Source organism: Trachurus trachurus (genome assembly GCF_905171665.1).
Source record: "Trachurus trachurus genome assembly, chromosome: 22".
Lineage (NCBI taxonomy): Eukaryota > Metazoa > Chordata > Actinopteri > Carangiformes > Carangidae > Trachurus > Trachurus trachurus.
This window is the reverse complement of record NC_139907.1, coordinates 28,164,453-28,180,970: the sequence shown is the minus strand read 5'-3', so window position 1 is coordinate 28,180,970 and position 16,518 is coordinate 28,164,453. Positions and strand designations below refer to the sequence as shown.

General features: G+C 39.9%; 1 protein-coding gene across 1 annotated transcript in view; it reads left to right on the top strand.

The window, feature by feature from the left end:
• Nucleotides 1–16,518, top strand: part of nol10 (nucleolar protein 10) — a 38,395-nt gene that overhangs the window by 5,139 nt on the left and 16,738 nt on the right. The window contains exons 11-13 of the mRNA XM_083998208.1: nt 2,140–2,289; nt 2,403–2,469; nt 4,409–4,461. Coding sequence (XP_083854334.1) covers nt 2,140–2,289; nt 2,403–2,469; nt 4,409–4,461 — 270 coding nt within the window. The remainder of the gene's footprint in view (nt 1–2,139; nt 2,290–2,402; nt 2,470–4,408; nt 4,462–16,518) is intronic.

Genomic DNA, 16,518 nt, shown 5'->3' with positions numbered 1-16,518 from the left:
AAGGCAGATTTTATTTTTGACCAAATATTCTTGTTGTTGACATATGGATAATGCAATAAATATTGTACTGTGGAGCTACTGTACTGTATCATGATGTCTTACAATACTGCAATAACATGGGACTTGTTATTGAGGTATTATCATATTGTCAGATTCTGATATTGTTACATCCCCAAAGAGCAGACAAATAGGGGGATGATACAGTTAATCTACAGTAAAATTAAACGTGTGTCAAGAAATAGATCATTGTCTATAGATGAAGTAGAAAGTGAGTCTCATTTCCTCTCATATTGTACAAAGTATGATGATTTGAGAGAGCTACTATTTAATGAAATCTGTGGACAAAAGCCTGAAGTATTTTGGTGCTCTGATGAGCAGATGCTGGAGCGGTTGTTTAATTTCAGTGTGTTTAAGAGACTGCTAGTTTTATTTCTAAAGCCTGGAAGAGAAGACAGGAAAATTTGTGTAATTAATTTCTGATTTCCCTTGAACCCTGGCATTGTCTTCCATTTCTTTTTTTGGATAATGGTTTTGAACTCCAGTTTGTTTTCTTATTTCTTTGATGTGTTGATGATGTGCTCTGGTCCCAGTTTGTTTTCTTGGTGTTTTATAAGCCCATGTGGGCTGGCATACAGAAGAATCTATGACAATAATAAAATTCATTCATTCATTCATTCATGAATAGTTTAACGTGGTGGTACTGTTAGGTCAGGTTTTATAATGATCAGTGATCGGCCAGCCCTAATTTAAACATTTTAATGTTTGTTGTAAAGCTCTTGTTTCTGACTGGTCTTCTCTAGCCCACTGTTCCTGCTGGGTCCGGGTCCCTCAGACCAGACTCCAGTAAAGTCACTTTGGTCTCTTTGGTTTCATCACTTCTGAAAAGTCCTTCATGTGGTTGGCATGCTGCTGTCCTGAGGCAGCAAAAAACAAGTGTGTGATGACCAGCAGTTAGTGCTGCAGTGTCTCTGTTGTTCTAAGGGTGTTGTGTCCAGACTGTCATATGAGCCAAGGTACAGGGGACACAACACACACATGCTCAAGCAGAGTGTCTGTGCCACAGTGTTTCCATCCATCAAGACACCAGGTCACACTTCTCATAATAACGTGAAATATTTCTGACCTGTTTGTGTTGTTGTTTCTTCATAGAGCTGCACAATGATTCACACTCAGTCCTTCTGCCCCTCAGAGACACACAGCTGCTGCATGTGTGTGTGTGTGTGTGTGTGGGGGGGGGGGGTTGTTGTTGTTGTTGGATACAGGAAGAAGCGGATATGACGTGCATTGCATCATGACGTTCTCCGTGCGTCACTGTTTTGATCGGGATATCCCAGTTGAATACAATTACCATGGATACAGGAATAACCCTGTTTGCTCACAAATGTAAACAGGTCAGGGTTTCCTCTACATGTAATTGATCGTGGCGACGGCAAAATAAAAGCCGCCACACCTTCAGAATGATGATTTTTCATTTTTATTTTTTTATGTTAAAACAATGTAAAGCAGGGTTTCCACAACCAGTTACCATTAGGTACTTTGCAACCTTTCCACTACACAGTTACAACTTTCGACTCGGTTTAGGTGCTTTTCAATCACAGCTGAGTTCTTCATATTTCCTCCTCATTAAAAACGAAACTTATCATCCAGCGTTTACCATAATTAACGACACAGCTCTGTGTGTTCATCTCTCGCGCTCTGTTTCGATTAATACGTACACACATTGGCCTCGCGTGTTTGTCATTCGCCGTGTTTTATTTTGAAATTTGACCGGATTCTCTCGTGTTTCTTTGTGTGACTTCCTGCCAAGATCGATGCGACCGCTCGCAGCTCGTGCACAAAATAGACCAAACGCTGAAACGATCGCTGCAGGGCGCGAGCCGGCCGCGGAGGATTGGACACCAAAATGAAAATGCCCCGCTTCTCGGCGCTTCTGCGTCCAGTGTGGCCCCGCTGGCGTTGCGGTGTGAACCCCCCCCCACCTCCTCTTCCTGTGACTAGTTCTCACTAACGTCCGACGGTCTCTCTGGAAAGTTCCTCAGTTGTTACAAAGAGTTCAGTTTGTTCATGTTGTCCCAGCTGCTGATTTCCTTCAGTCCATGTTGTGTAACCAGACTGTGTGTGTGTGTGTCTGTCTCCAAGGTGCTGATGTACGACCTGCGCTCCAACCAGCCTCTGCTGGTGAAGGACCACTTCTACAACCTGCCAATCAAGTCACTCAACTTCCACCAGCAGCTGGACCTGGTCATTTCTGCCGACTCCAAGATCATAAAGCTCTGGAACAAAGACAATGTAAGAGCAGGCTGACCTGGAGTCAGCATGATAATGACCGTCACACATCACACATGTTTTAAAGACGGGGCTGGACTGTGTGGACTCATTCGTCTCTTGTCTTCTCCTCACAGGGCAAAGTGTTCTCCTCCATCCAGCCTCAGAGCAACATCAATGACGTGTGCATGTACCCTCAGACAGGTGAGTCACATTCCTCCAGAGGAAATAACCTTTAGATCAGGGCTGTCAAACATGCGGCCCGCGGGCCGAAGCCAGCCACGGGCTGAATTTGTCAAGTGTGAAAATTAAAGACTTTTATTATTAAAGACAGAGGAGGCATAACATTGTTGAAATTGCACAAATGAGTTTTGTGAAAGGACAGTTCATTAACTGTGAACATCTTAAAAGAATAGTTCACCCAAAATTGAAATTTCACTCATTATCTACTCACCCTCATGTGGACTAAGGGCTGGGAGAAGTTTCAGAGTCCTCCGTGGCTTCTCTGAGTTACAGGGGGTCTCGGCGTAGCAGTGCATGTCCATATAACGGTTGCAAATGGATACCAACTGTCTTCGTAACAAAAAGACACACCAAAAAACATCCAAATACCTCCATGCTGCTCGTTTGTAATGTCCGTCTTGTATTGAAGCCCCGAGATGCAAAATTGTTCCGAAAAAAATTAAACAAGTCTATATTTCTCAATGTCTAAAAATGATAAAGCGCTTTGACCTTTTAGAGCATTCAGTGATCGGCCAGCCCTAATTTAAACATTTTAATGTTTGTTTTAAAGCTCTTGTTTCTGACGGACCTCACCTTCTCTAGCCCACTGTTCCTGCTGGGTCCCTCAGACCAGACTCCAGCAAAGTCACTTTGGTCCCTTTGGTTTCATGACTTCTGAAAAGTTGTTCATGTGGTTGGCATGCTGCTGTCCTGAGGCAGCAAAAAACAAGTGTGTGATTGACCAGCAGTTAGTGCTGCAGTCAGTACGTTTACATGACACTTGAAAAAAACGAATTATATTTATATATTTCAATCTTGTTTGCAACGGAAGCTTCTCGAAGCTCCTCTTCCCGGTTCGTCCAAATCTCGTGCGATTTGCCCTGGCGTCAGTAATCGCACTCTGAAACTTCTCCCAGCCCTTAGTCGACATGAGGGCGAGTAGATAATGAGTGAAATTTCAATTTTGAGTGAACTATTCCTTTAATAATGTACTGGCTGTACTAAAGGTTTTTATTATTTAAAGGTTATGATGTTCTTGTTTTACTGGTCTGGCCCATTTGAGATCAAACTGTTCTGTATGTGGCCCCTGAAGTTTTACACCTGGTTTAGATAAATACCAGATTCACAGAAGGACAAGACATTTATAGAAAATGTAATTCTCTATCAAACAAAACATAAATGATGAATTAAAAAAAAAGCAGCACTGAAAACTATAAACATAAGTAGCAACTGTAAAGTGCATTTAGTTTGTGTTATTACTCCCCTCAGCAAAATTAGAGTGCAGCTCTTTTTCACCTCCAGGTGGCGCCACCTTACTGTAAAGTTCACACTGACTTCACTCTTGGATCTTACCGGGCTTTTAGTGTCAGACAATTTACACTAGATTCAAACAAGGAGGGGCCAGTGACATTATTAAAATCATTGTTTCATTTTGTCCTATTTTTGCTTTAACAAGGTCTCATCCTTTAAATTGTCATAGATGAATAAAAGACACATTCCCACTGATCTTTTTTTTTTTTTTTACTTCCTTTACCATCTTTAACCTTTAAACAATTTCAAATTCCCTTCTAGGGCAGAAATGAATTATTTTATTAAGGTGGTGTTTTGGGCATGTTATTACTTAACTAGACAGGACAGTGTAGAGAGAGACAGGGGGATGATATGCTGTAAAGATCCTCTCAGTCAGGAGTTGAACCGGCGATCCCTTGTTTGGACTTCTCCAACATGGGACGAGCTCTAAGCACACGACCAGAATGAGTTCTACTTTAACGTTTCTAAACTCAGATGAGATCAGCAGTGTTGAGTGTCTCAGTATCAGGACCTTCAGATCCACCTGAGCTGAACTAAACCCTGTTGACACCACAGAGCTGCTAACGTCTGTCCTCCTCTGTCCTCCTCCCTCCTCCTGTGTGACCGACAGGTATGCTCTTCACGGCCAACGAAGACCCCAAGATGAACACGTTCTACATCCCGGTGAGCGCACACACACATCCTACACACACACATCCTACACAGTAACACATCCTACACACTAACATGCTACACAGTAACACATCCTACACACTAACACATCCTACACACTAACATGCTACAGCTGTATCTGCTGCCTCGGTGACTCAGGTGTTTGCATAAAAACAGCCAGGTTCATCTGACAGGAAAAGCTTGTTGTCATCGGCAACTTGTCCTGTGAGTCTGTTGTGATCTCACAAAGTGTGTGTGTGTGTACAGTAAACTCTGATTTGTGTAAATGGGTAAATTCCAGACCTGATGGACATGGATGCTGAACTTCAGCCCCTCTGTCCTGCACTGGAGATAAGGTTAAGACAGATACATCACTTTGCTTTTAGAATACACATCGGCTGAAATGACTAAACTCATCATACATTTAAGGGTGAGAGGAATTTTTCAAGCAGAAATATCAAACAACTTCTACTGGTACTTCCTCCGGCCTCTAGATTGTGAGGACGAGCTGGTTTTCTTCCTCTCAGCTCACAGTAAAGTCCATATCCCGTTGGTCTGATGCAGCGCAACATTTGAAAACATCTCCTCCAGCTTTTGGAAAGCATAGAAACGTGACTCACTCCTTTTACAGCCAAGGGATTAAAGGTCCAGTGTGTAAAATGGGGGGAAGCGTGTTTCCTCCTCCTCCTTCTTCATTGGTTTATTTATGGACACAAAACTCGCTCTCTGGCTGGCTGGATTTTCCATTCAGGCTGCCGTACAAACATGGCGGGGCAAGATGGCGACACTCTCTTAAAGGAATAGTTCAACATTTTGGCAAATTGGCCCATTGCCATAATCCCTATAGTCATAGCAGTAGGTTTGTTACCTTTAATTGTCGGTGCAAGCTATTTTTAGAACGGTGGATCAGAGCCGCGAGCTGCTCAGAGCGAAGCTATGGAGGCTCATGGGATTTCTTGGTTTCCCTCATCAAACTCATCCAATACACAATCCAACAACTCCAAAACGCTCTGGTGGACAAGTTGTGACCTGCACATTCACCACGCTATGAGATAATAACACAACGTTACCAGACAGAGTTGTTTTAGAGGGAAATTCATGCAAAACTGCGGATGCGCGTTGCCTTCAGGGACAGTTTTTCATCAAGCAGTCTCTGTATTTCCCTCTAAAACAACTCTGTCTGGTAACGTTGTGTTATTAGGGCCACGGGCAATCGCACCGGGCACTGGTCCCAACAGCTATGAAATAGCTGCAGGGACCAGTGCCCGGGCGAAGCCCGGGCACTACTGTTATTGTGTGGATTTTTTCTTCCTTATTAGTGTGAATGCTGGAAGCATTCACACTATTGTTATTCAAATCTTTATACTTATTATTCTTACTTCTTCCGCTCTTTTTCAGGATCTAACTCCTTCTTCATACTTTGTGCTATTTCAACAATTCATATATCAAAACGTGCAGCTTTTTCAGGACATTTGTGCTATGACTTTTCTCTTTCATACTATTTATACTTTTTAAAATATTTAACTTTTTCTGCAATTTTTCTCCCATAGGAAATGAATTGAAACAGTCTTCAATCTCTTCAAATCTTCTGCTTCTTTCAGCCTCTAATAGCTTCAGCATACTTTCAGCTACAGACTTCATTCAACTTTTAAACTGTTCACAAACCTTTCAACTATTCAGCTATATCTCAGCTTATTGATATCTTCAACAGTTTCAGATATATGTATAGTTTTAAAATCATTAAAATTTCTGACAAAATTCAGATTTAACATGAAAGTCAATGGGACGGAATGTTCGGACGTTGGCAGTTGGCAGAGTGACAGAGGGTCTAAAAATCCTCTCACATTTTTCTCTCTATCCTGTCAGCACGGCCACAGATTACACTCTACACACATAATTTCCGCCACGTTTGTAGACAAGCTCATCCTCGATCTCTTCATGTGCTCAAAAAACCAGAGAGACGAACACAATTTAAACTCGGAGCCTCTGAGTGCGGCCAGTTCCCTCTCTCCTCTCATTGACTCCCATTCAAGTGTAGGCGCTGATTTTCTAAACATCCCAAAGTTTCAAACCTGCGACACAATCAACAATTTTTACTCTAGAAACACCAAAGTGACATGGACGCGTTCAGCAGGGTCTTATGGTTCGGAAAATGTAAACCTTTTGCTCGAACTAAGTTCAGATTTGTCGTACATTAGATCTGTTTGAGGGTGTCACAGAGCAGTTAAAGCCTATGGTTAAAGCTGCCACCATGCCTTAAAGCCACCAGCCACCAGTTACATGGTAACCTCAACATGGCAACCTCACCATGGTAACCTCACCATGGCAACGTCACCATGGCAACGCACACACATTCTCTCTGTCTGACTGTCTGTCGGTCACACACACACACACACACACACAAATGGACACACACTAACTACCACACACACACACACACACACACACACACACAAATGGACACACACACACACACACACAAATGGACACACACACACACACACAAATGGACACACACTCACCATACACACACATCCAACACACACACACACACAAACAAATGGACACACACTAACTACTACACACACACACACACACCATACACACACATCCAACACACACACACACACAAATGGACACACACACACACACACACACACAAATGGACACACACTCACCATACACACACATCCAACACACACACACAAATGGACACACACTAACTACTACACACACACACACACACACACACACACATCCAACACACACACACACACACACACATCCAACACACACACACAAATGGACACACACTAACTACCACACACACACACAAACACACACACACACATCCAACACACACACACACACACATCCAACACACACACACACACAAATGGACACACACTAACTACCACACACACACAAACACACACACACACCCAACAAACATACAACCACTTACCAAACACATACACAATTTACACAATTACACACAAACAGACACACATGCACACACAACAAACACACACACACACACACACACAAATGGACACACACTCACCATACGCACACATCCAACACACACACACACATACACAATTTACACAATTACACACAAACAGACACACAATTACACACAACAAACACACACACAAATGGACACATACTAACCATACACAAACAGACACACACGTCCAACACACACACATTTCATACAGTTGTCAGGTCAGAACTTTTTGTATATCTTCCACACACACACACACACACACACACACACACACACACACACACACACACACACACACACACACACACACACACACACACTTTTCCTACAGTTGTCTGACTGTTTTGTGTGTACCTCTCTATCTTCCTGTTGTAGTTAATGGACTCGTTGCTGTTAATTTTGTTCTTTAGCTATTTAAACTGAAAATACACATTTCCCCATTTTGGTCATGTTGAACACATTGTTTTACACGTATCCTAAACTACTGAGGCTCTTCTCAACCATTTCACACCATTAAACCCGCTGTTTACATGTTCTACTCCTCAGCTAATGCTCGATCTATATTCTTCAACCATGTTCTTCTGCTGTCAGTTTACAATGTATTTCAGTAGGCAGTAACTTTTTTCCTAATTCAGGAATTTTTCAAACTCTTCTTTGACAATTCAAGTAATTTCCAGCCATTTCATACAAAGTCTCACATCTTCTACTTTTAAATATATTCTCAGCCATTGCTTCGGCTATGTTAGTGCTGGTTCATCAGTTGTCCTTCCTGTCAGGTTAGCTGCAGATTTCAACTATTTAACCATTACATTTAAACATGCAGAATTTCAATGTTTTCTTCTCCCTTTAGCATTTCTACTGCTTTTTACCTTTAAAAAGGCATTCATCTCACACTACAAGTTACATGTTTCAGCTTTTTCCCTCCTAGGGATGAATAAAGTATTCCTCTACTCTACTCTACTCTACTCTACTCACTCTACTCTACTCTACTCTACTCTACTCTACTCTACTCTACTCTAACATTAGTCTTTTCAACATTGCTTTAGCAGTTTCGTCAACTAATTTAGCATTGATTCAACAATTTCTTCAGCTCATTCAGCATTGCTTCAGCAACAGCGTTCAGCTGCTTTCAGCATTCACACGCATTTTCTGCAGGAAATGCTATCTTTTTCTAGTTAGTGTGAATGCTGGAAGCATTCACACTATTGTTATTCGGTTCGGCCATTTTCTTTATTAGTGTGAATGCTGAAGGCATTCACACTATTGTTATTCACTCAATTTTTATTCTCTTTTTTTATTTTTATTCTTACTACTTTCCGCCTTTCTACGGACTTAAACTAGTCCTTCATACTTTGTGCGATTTCAACAATTCATATATCAAAACGTGCAGCTTTTTTTGAACTTTATCGGCATTACTTTTCTCTTTTTAACTATTTATACTTTTTAAAATATTTAACTTTTATTGCAAATTTTTTCCCATAGGAATGCATTGAAAACGTCTTCAAACTTTTAAAATCTTCTTACTACTTTGAACCTCTAAAGCTTCAGCATACTTTCTCCCACAGACTCCATTTGTCTTTTAAATTGTAGACAAACTTGTAATCTATTCACATATTACTCAGCTTATTAATATCTTCAACAGTTTCTGATATGTGGCCTTTTTAAAATCATTAAAATATTCGACAAAATCCAACTTTATAATGGTTGTGTATTGCGCTTAACGAGCAGGGCTTAGAGTGAGTGACATCATCGTTAGAGTGAGAGGTATCGAAAAAACATTCAGGATTTTTTCTGGATAAATTGCCAGCACGGCCACAAATTAAACTCTAGACACATGATTTCCTCACCGGTTTGTACCACACTTGTCGTCTCTCATTTGATGTGCTCAAAACAGCAGACAGACTTACAGAATTGTCTCTATGAGCCTAATTGTGCAGCTAGACCCGCTCCAGTGGCTCATCCACTTCAATATAAAAGTAGGAGCTGATTTTTTTAGAAAAGCAGAAATGCCCCCCTTTTCTACCTTGCGACCCTGAGAAAAGTTTTTGCCCTACAAACATTTAATGCACATCAATGTGCTCAGGAAGGTCTCCTTGCCCCAGTAGTCATGGCCACATTCTGATAAAAGGTACGGTTCTCTTTTACTGGGCTGTTTTGGGAAGCTGCACAGAGGTCAAATCTCTCTGCTCTGCTCTGCTCTGTGTAGTGCAGTGGCAGCTGTTGGGGCCAGCTCGTTATCAACGTCTATAAATAGAACAGTGCAGGTGCAGCCTGGCCGCTCGTTAAGATGTTTTTAAACACAGCCCCACACAGACACATGATAAACCAGACTGACAGAGGATGTCCACGCACAAACACAGGCATCACACTCACACAGACAGACACACACAGACACTCACACAGTCACACATGCACGCATACACAAACAGACACAACACACAAACACAACACTGTTCCACACAGTAAAATGTAAGCATGGTAGTCACCATGGTAACTTCTGAGGGCAGGCTGCCACGCAGGTGTAATCAATCAGATCATTAGGGAGAGAGGAGTTCTGTGGCGCTTATCAACAGTTTTACTTTCTGCACATGTACACGCAGACAGAGAGACCGTCAGACTCACACACCCAGACACACACACACTCACACATAGGTTTTCAGCTCAAATTCATCAGCCTCTCAATGATTTTATACTTTTGATGTAAACATCTCCAACAATTTATTTGTTTCTCATGAATTTCAGTTCAGACATTTAACCTTTCCACCTCTATAAATAGTAGTGTAATTACAGGTGGAGCCTAGGATATAGGACGCAGCTTTTAACATGTGTCAAATCTATCTATCTATCTATGAAAACAAGTAAATTTTATCACATAACACCGGTTTTAGCATCACTATATTGGCTGCCCATTCAGGCTAGAGCGGATTTTAAAGTTCTTCTTTTAACTTATAAAGCCTTGAATGGTCTTGCACCTCTGTACCTGTCTCAACTGCTCACTCCCTACACTCCGTCACGTCCTCTTCGTTCCCTTGGTTCAAACCTCCTGGTCATTCCATCCGTCAATAAAAAAACAGCTTGTGGCAGGGCCTTCTCCTACAGCGCTCCTTTTTTATGGAACGGCCTCCCACAAGATATTAGAAACGCCACATCCAATCGCAATTTTTAAATCCCGTCTTAAAACGTACCTTTTTACCCAATACTTTGATTAACTAACTTATTTTAGCATTTTTCTCTGGCTTTACAATTGTTTTATTGACTGTCATTATTGTAAACAAACTTTTAACTATTTTATCCTTTTCCTCTGGTGTTTTTTCGAATGTTTTTTTTATTTATCTGTTGTTATTATTGTACTTGTTTTTATTGTAAAGTGTATTGAGACCATGTACCATGGTGATTTTGCACTTTAAATAATATCTATCTATCTATCTATCTATCTATCTATCTATCTATCTATCTATCTATCTATCTATCCCCCTCCCTATTTTTTAACCCCTCTGTCTCCTTTCTTTCTTTCTTTCTTTCTTTCTTTCTTTCTTTCTTTCTTTCTTCCTATACCCCTCCCTATTTTTTAACCCCTCTGTCTCCTTTCTTTCTTTCTTTCTTTCTTTCTTTCTTTCTTTCTTTCTTTCTTTCTTTCTTTCTTTCTTTCTTTCTTTCTTCCTTCTACTCCTTCATTTGTATTTTACGTAACTTTTTCTATCCTTCCCTCTCTATCCATCCATCCATCCATCCATCCATCCATCCATCCATCCATCCATCCATCTACCTCTTTCTATCTATCATCCCCCTCTCTCTTTTTCTTCTTTCTTTCTTTCTTTCACTCCATTTCTGTCTTTTTACTTCTTTGTTTGTTTGTTTGATTGTTTCTTTCTTTCTATTCCTTTTCTCTTCCTTTGTTTTTACGCCATTTCTTTCTTTCTTTCTTTCACTCCATTTCTGTCTTTTTACTTCTTTGTTTGTTTGATTGTTTCTTTCTTTCTTTCTACTCCTTTTCTTTTCCTTTGTTTTTACTCCATTTCTTTCTTTCTTTCTTTCACTCCATTTCTGTCTTTTTACTTCTTTGTTTGATTCTTTCTTTCTTTCTTTCTTTCTTTCTTTCTTTCTTTCTTTCTTTCTGTCCTTTTCTTTTTTCTCTCTTGTTTCAATCTTTCTTTCTTTCTTTCTTTCAACAATTTCTTCAGCTCATTCAGCATTGCTTTCAGCATTCACACCATTTCCATTCTTGGAAATGTTTTTTCTAGTTCTCTTTTTTTATTCTGACTACTTTCCGCCTTCCTACGGACTTAAACTAGTCCTTCATACTTTGTGCGATTTCAACAATTCATATATCAAAACGTGCAGCTTTTTTAAACCTTTATCGGCATTACTTTTCTCTTTTTAACTATTTATACTTTTTAAAATATTTAACTTTTTCTGCAATTTTTTTTCCCATAGGAATGCATTGAAAACGTCTTCAAACTTTTAAAATCTTCTTACTACTTTGAACCTCTAAAACTTCAGCATACTTTCTCCCACAGACTCCATTTGTCTTTTAAATTGTAGACAAACTTTTAATCTATTCACATATTACTCAGCTTATTAATATCTTCAACAGTTTCTGATATGTGGCCGTTTTAAAATCATTACAATTTTCGACAAAATCCAACTTTATAATGGTTGTGTATTGCGCTTAACGAGCAGGGCTTAGAGTGAGTGACCTCATCGTTAGAGTGAGAGGGATCGAAAAAACATTCAGGATTTTTTCTGGATAAATTGCCAGCACGGCCACAAATTAAACTCTAGACACATGATTTCCTCACCGGTTTGTACCACACTTGTCGTCTCTCATTTGATGTGCTCAAAACAGCAGACAGACTTACAGAATTGTCTCTATGAGCCTAATTGTGCAGCTAGACCCGCTCCAGTGGCTCATCCACTTCAATATAAAAGTAGGAGCTGATTTTTTTAGAAAAGCAGAAATGCCCCCCTTTTCTACCTTGCGACCCTGAGAAAAGTTTTTGCCCTACAAACATTTAATGCACATCAATGTGCTCAGGAAGGTCTCCTTGCCCCAGTAGTCATGGCCACATTCTGATAAAAGGTACGGTTCTCTTTTACTGGGCTGTTTTCGGAAGCTGCTCAGAGCCCAAATCTCTCTGCTCTGCTCTGCTCTGTGTGCAGTGGCAGCTGTACTGGCCAGCTCGTTATCAACGTCTATAAATAGAACAGTGCAGGTGCAGCCTGGCCGCTCGTTAAGATGTTTTTAAACACAGCCCCACACAGACACATGATAAACCAGACTGACAGAGGATGTCCACGCACAAACACAGGCATCACACTCACACAGACAGACACACACAGACACTCACACACAGTCACACATGCACGCATACACAAACAGACAAACACACAAACACAACACTGTTCCACACAGTAAAATGTAAGCAGTTAAAGGTGTACAGAAAAGAAAATTGAATTTGAGCCCACTTTGGGTCATAAAATTAATGTGATAACTCATCTTTCAGACGTTGTAACAGACAAACACACAAACACAACACTGTTCCACACAGTAAAATGTAAGCATGGTAGTCACCATGGTAACTTCTGAGGGCAGGCTGCCACGCAGGTGTAATCAATCAGATCATTAGGGAGAGAGGAGTTCTGTGGCGCTTAACAACAGTTTTACTTTCTGCACATGTACACACAGACAGAGAGACCGTCAGACTCACACACCCAGACACACACACACACACAGGTTTTCAGCTCAAATTCATCAGCCTCTCAATGATTTTATACTTTTGATGTAAACATCTCCAACAATTTATATTTTTCTCATGAATTTAAGTTCAGACGTTTAATCTTTCCAACTCTATTAATAGTAGTACAATTACAGGTGGAGCCTAGGATATAGGACGCAGCTTTTAACATGTGTCAAATCTAACTATCTATCTATGAAAACAAGTAAATTTTATCACATAACACCGGTTTTAGCATCACTACATTGGCTGCCCATTCAGGCTAGAGCGGATTTTAAAGTTCTTCTTTTAACTTATAAAGCCTTGAATGGTCTTGCACCTCTGTACCTGTCTCAACTGCTCACTCCCTACACTCCGTCACGTCCTCTTCGTTCCCTTGGTTCAAACCTCCTGGTCATTCCATCCATCAATAAAAAAACAGCTGGTGGCAGGGCCTTCTCCTACAGCGCTCCTTTTTTATGGAACGGCCTCCCACAAGATATTAGAAACGCCACATCCAATCGCAATTTTTAAATCCCGTCTTAAAACGTACCTTTTTACCCAATACTTTGATTAACTAACTTATTTTAGCATTTTTCTCTGGTTTTACAATTGTTTTATTGACTGTCATTATTGTAAACAAACTTTTAACTATTTTATCCTTTTCCTCTGGTGTTTTTTCGAATGTTTTTTTATTTATCTGTTGTTATTATTGTACTTGTTTTTATTGTAAAGTGTATTGAGACCATGTACCATGGTGATTTTGCACTTTAAATAATATCTATCTATCTATCTATCTATCTATCTATCTATCTATCTATCTATCTATCTATCTATCTATCTATCTATCTATCTATCTATCTATCTATCTATCTATCTATCTATCTATCTATCTATACCTACCTACCTACCTATCTATCTATACCCCTCCCTATTTTTTAACCCCTTTCTTTCTTTCTTTCTTTCTTTCTTCCTATACCCCTCCCTATTTTTTAACCCCTGTCTCCTTTCTTTCTTTCTTTCTTTCTTTCTTTCTTTCTTTCTTTCTTTCTTTCTTTCTTTCTTTCTTTCTTTCTTTCTTTCTTTCTTTCTTCTACTCCTTCATTTGTATTTTACGTAACTTTTTCTATCCTTCCCTCTCTATCCATCCATCCATCTACCTCTTTCTATCTATCATTCCCCTCTCTCTTTTTCTTCTTTCTTTCTTTCTTTCTTTCTTTCTTTCACTCCATTTCTGTCTTTTTACTTCTTTGTTTGATTGTTTCTTTCTTTCTTTCTCTTCCTTTTCTCTTCCTTTGTTTTTACTCCATTTCTTTCTTTCTTTCTTTCACTCCATTTCTGTCTTTTTACTTCTTTGTTTGTTTGATTGTTTCTTTCTTTCTTTCTACTCCTTTTCTTTTCCTTTGTTTTTAACTCCATTTCTTTCTTTCTTTCTTTCTTTCTTTCTTTCTTTCTTTCTTTCTTTCTTTCACTCCATTTCTGTCTTTTTACTTCTTTGTTTGTTTGATTCTTTCTTTCTTTCTTTCTTTCTTTCTTTCTTTCTTTCTGTCTTTCTTTCTTTCTGTCCTTTTCTTTTTTCTCTCTTGTTTCAATCTTTCTTTCTTTCTTTCAACAATTTCTTCAGCTCATTCAGCATTGCTTTCAGCATTCACACCATTTCCATTCTTGGAAATGTTTTTTCTAGTTAGTGTGAATGCTGGAAGCATTCACACTATTGTTATTCAAATCTTTATACTTATTATTCTTACTTCTTCCGCTCTTTTTCAGGATCTAACTCCTTCTTCATACTTTGTGCTATTTCAACAATTCATATATCAAAACGTGCAGCTTTTTCAGGACATTTATGCTATGACTTTTCTCTTTCATACTATTTATACTTTTTAAAATATTTAACTTTTTCTGCAATTTTTCTCCCATAGGAAATGAATTGAAACAGTCTTCAATCTCTTCAAATCTTCTGCTTCTTTCAGCCTCTAATAGCTTCAGCATACTTTCAGCTACAGACTTCATTCAACTTTTAAACTGTTCACAAACCTTTCAACTATTCAGCTATATCTCAGCTTATTGATATCTTCAACAGTTTCAGATATATGTATAGTTTTAAAATCATTAAAATTTCTGACAAAATTCAGATTTAACATGAAAGTCAATGGGACGGAATGTTCGGACGTTGGCAGTTGGCAGAGTGACAGAGGGTCTAAAAATCCTCTCACATTTTTCTCTCTATCCTGTCAGCACGGCCACAGATTACACTCTACACACATAATTTCCGCCACGTTTGTAGACAAGCTCATCCTCGATCTCTTCATGTGCTCAAAAAACCAGAGAGACGAACACAATTTAAACTCGGAGCCTCCGAGTGCAGCCAGTTCCCTCTCTCCTCTCATTGACTCCCATTCAAAAGTAGGCGCTGATTTTCTAAACGACCCAAAGTTTCCAACCTGCGACACAATCAACAATTTTTACTCTAGAAACACCAAAGTGACATGGACGCGTTCAGCAAGGTCTTATGGTTCGGAAAATGTAAACCTTTTGCTCGTACTAAGTACAGATTTGTCGTACATTAGATCTGTTTGAGGGTGTCACAGAGCAGTTAAAGCCTATGGTTAAAGCTGCCACCATGCCTTAAAGCCACCAGCCACCAGTTACATGGTAACCTCAACATGGCAACCTCACCATGGTAACCTCACCATGGCAACGTCACCATGGCAACGCACACACATTCTCTCTGTCTGTCTGACTGTCTGTCGGTCACACACACACACACAAATGGACACACACTGACCATACACACATATCCAACACACACACACACACATGGACACACACTGACCATACACACATATCCAACACACACACACACACAAATGGACACACACTGACCATACACACACATCTAACACACACACACACACACACACACACAAACACACACACAAATGGACACACACTGGCCATACACACATATCCCACACACACACACACAAATGGACACACACTGACCATACACACATATCCAACACACACACACACAAATGGACACACACTGACCATACACACATATCCAACACACACACACACAAATGGACACACACTGACCATACACACATATCCAACACACACACACAAATGGACACACACTGACCATACACACATATCCAACACACACACACACACACACACACACACACACACACACACAAATGGACACACACTGACCATACACACATATCCAACACACACACACACACACACACAAATGGACACACACTGACCATACACACATATCCAACACACACACACACACACACACACACACACACAAATGGACACACACTGACCATA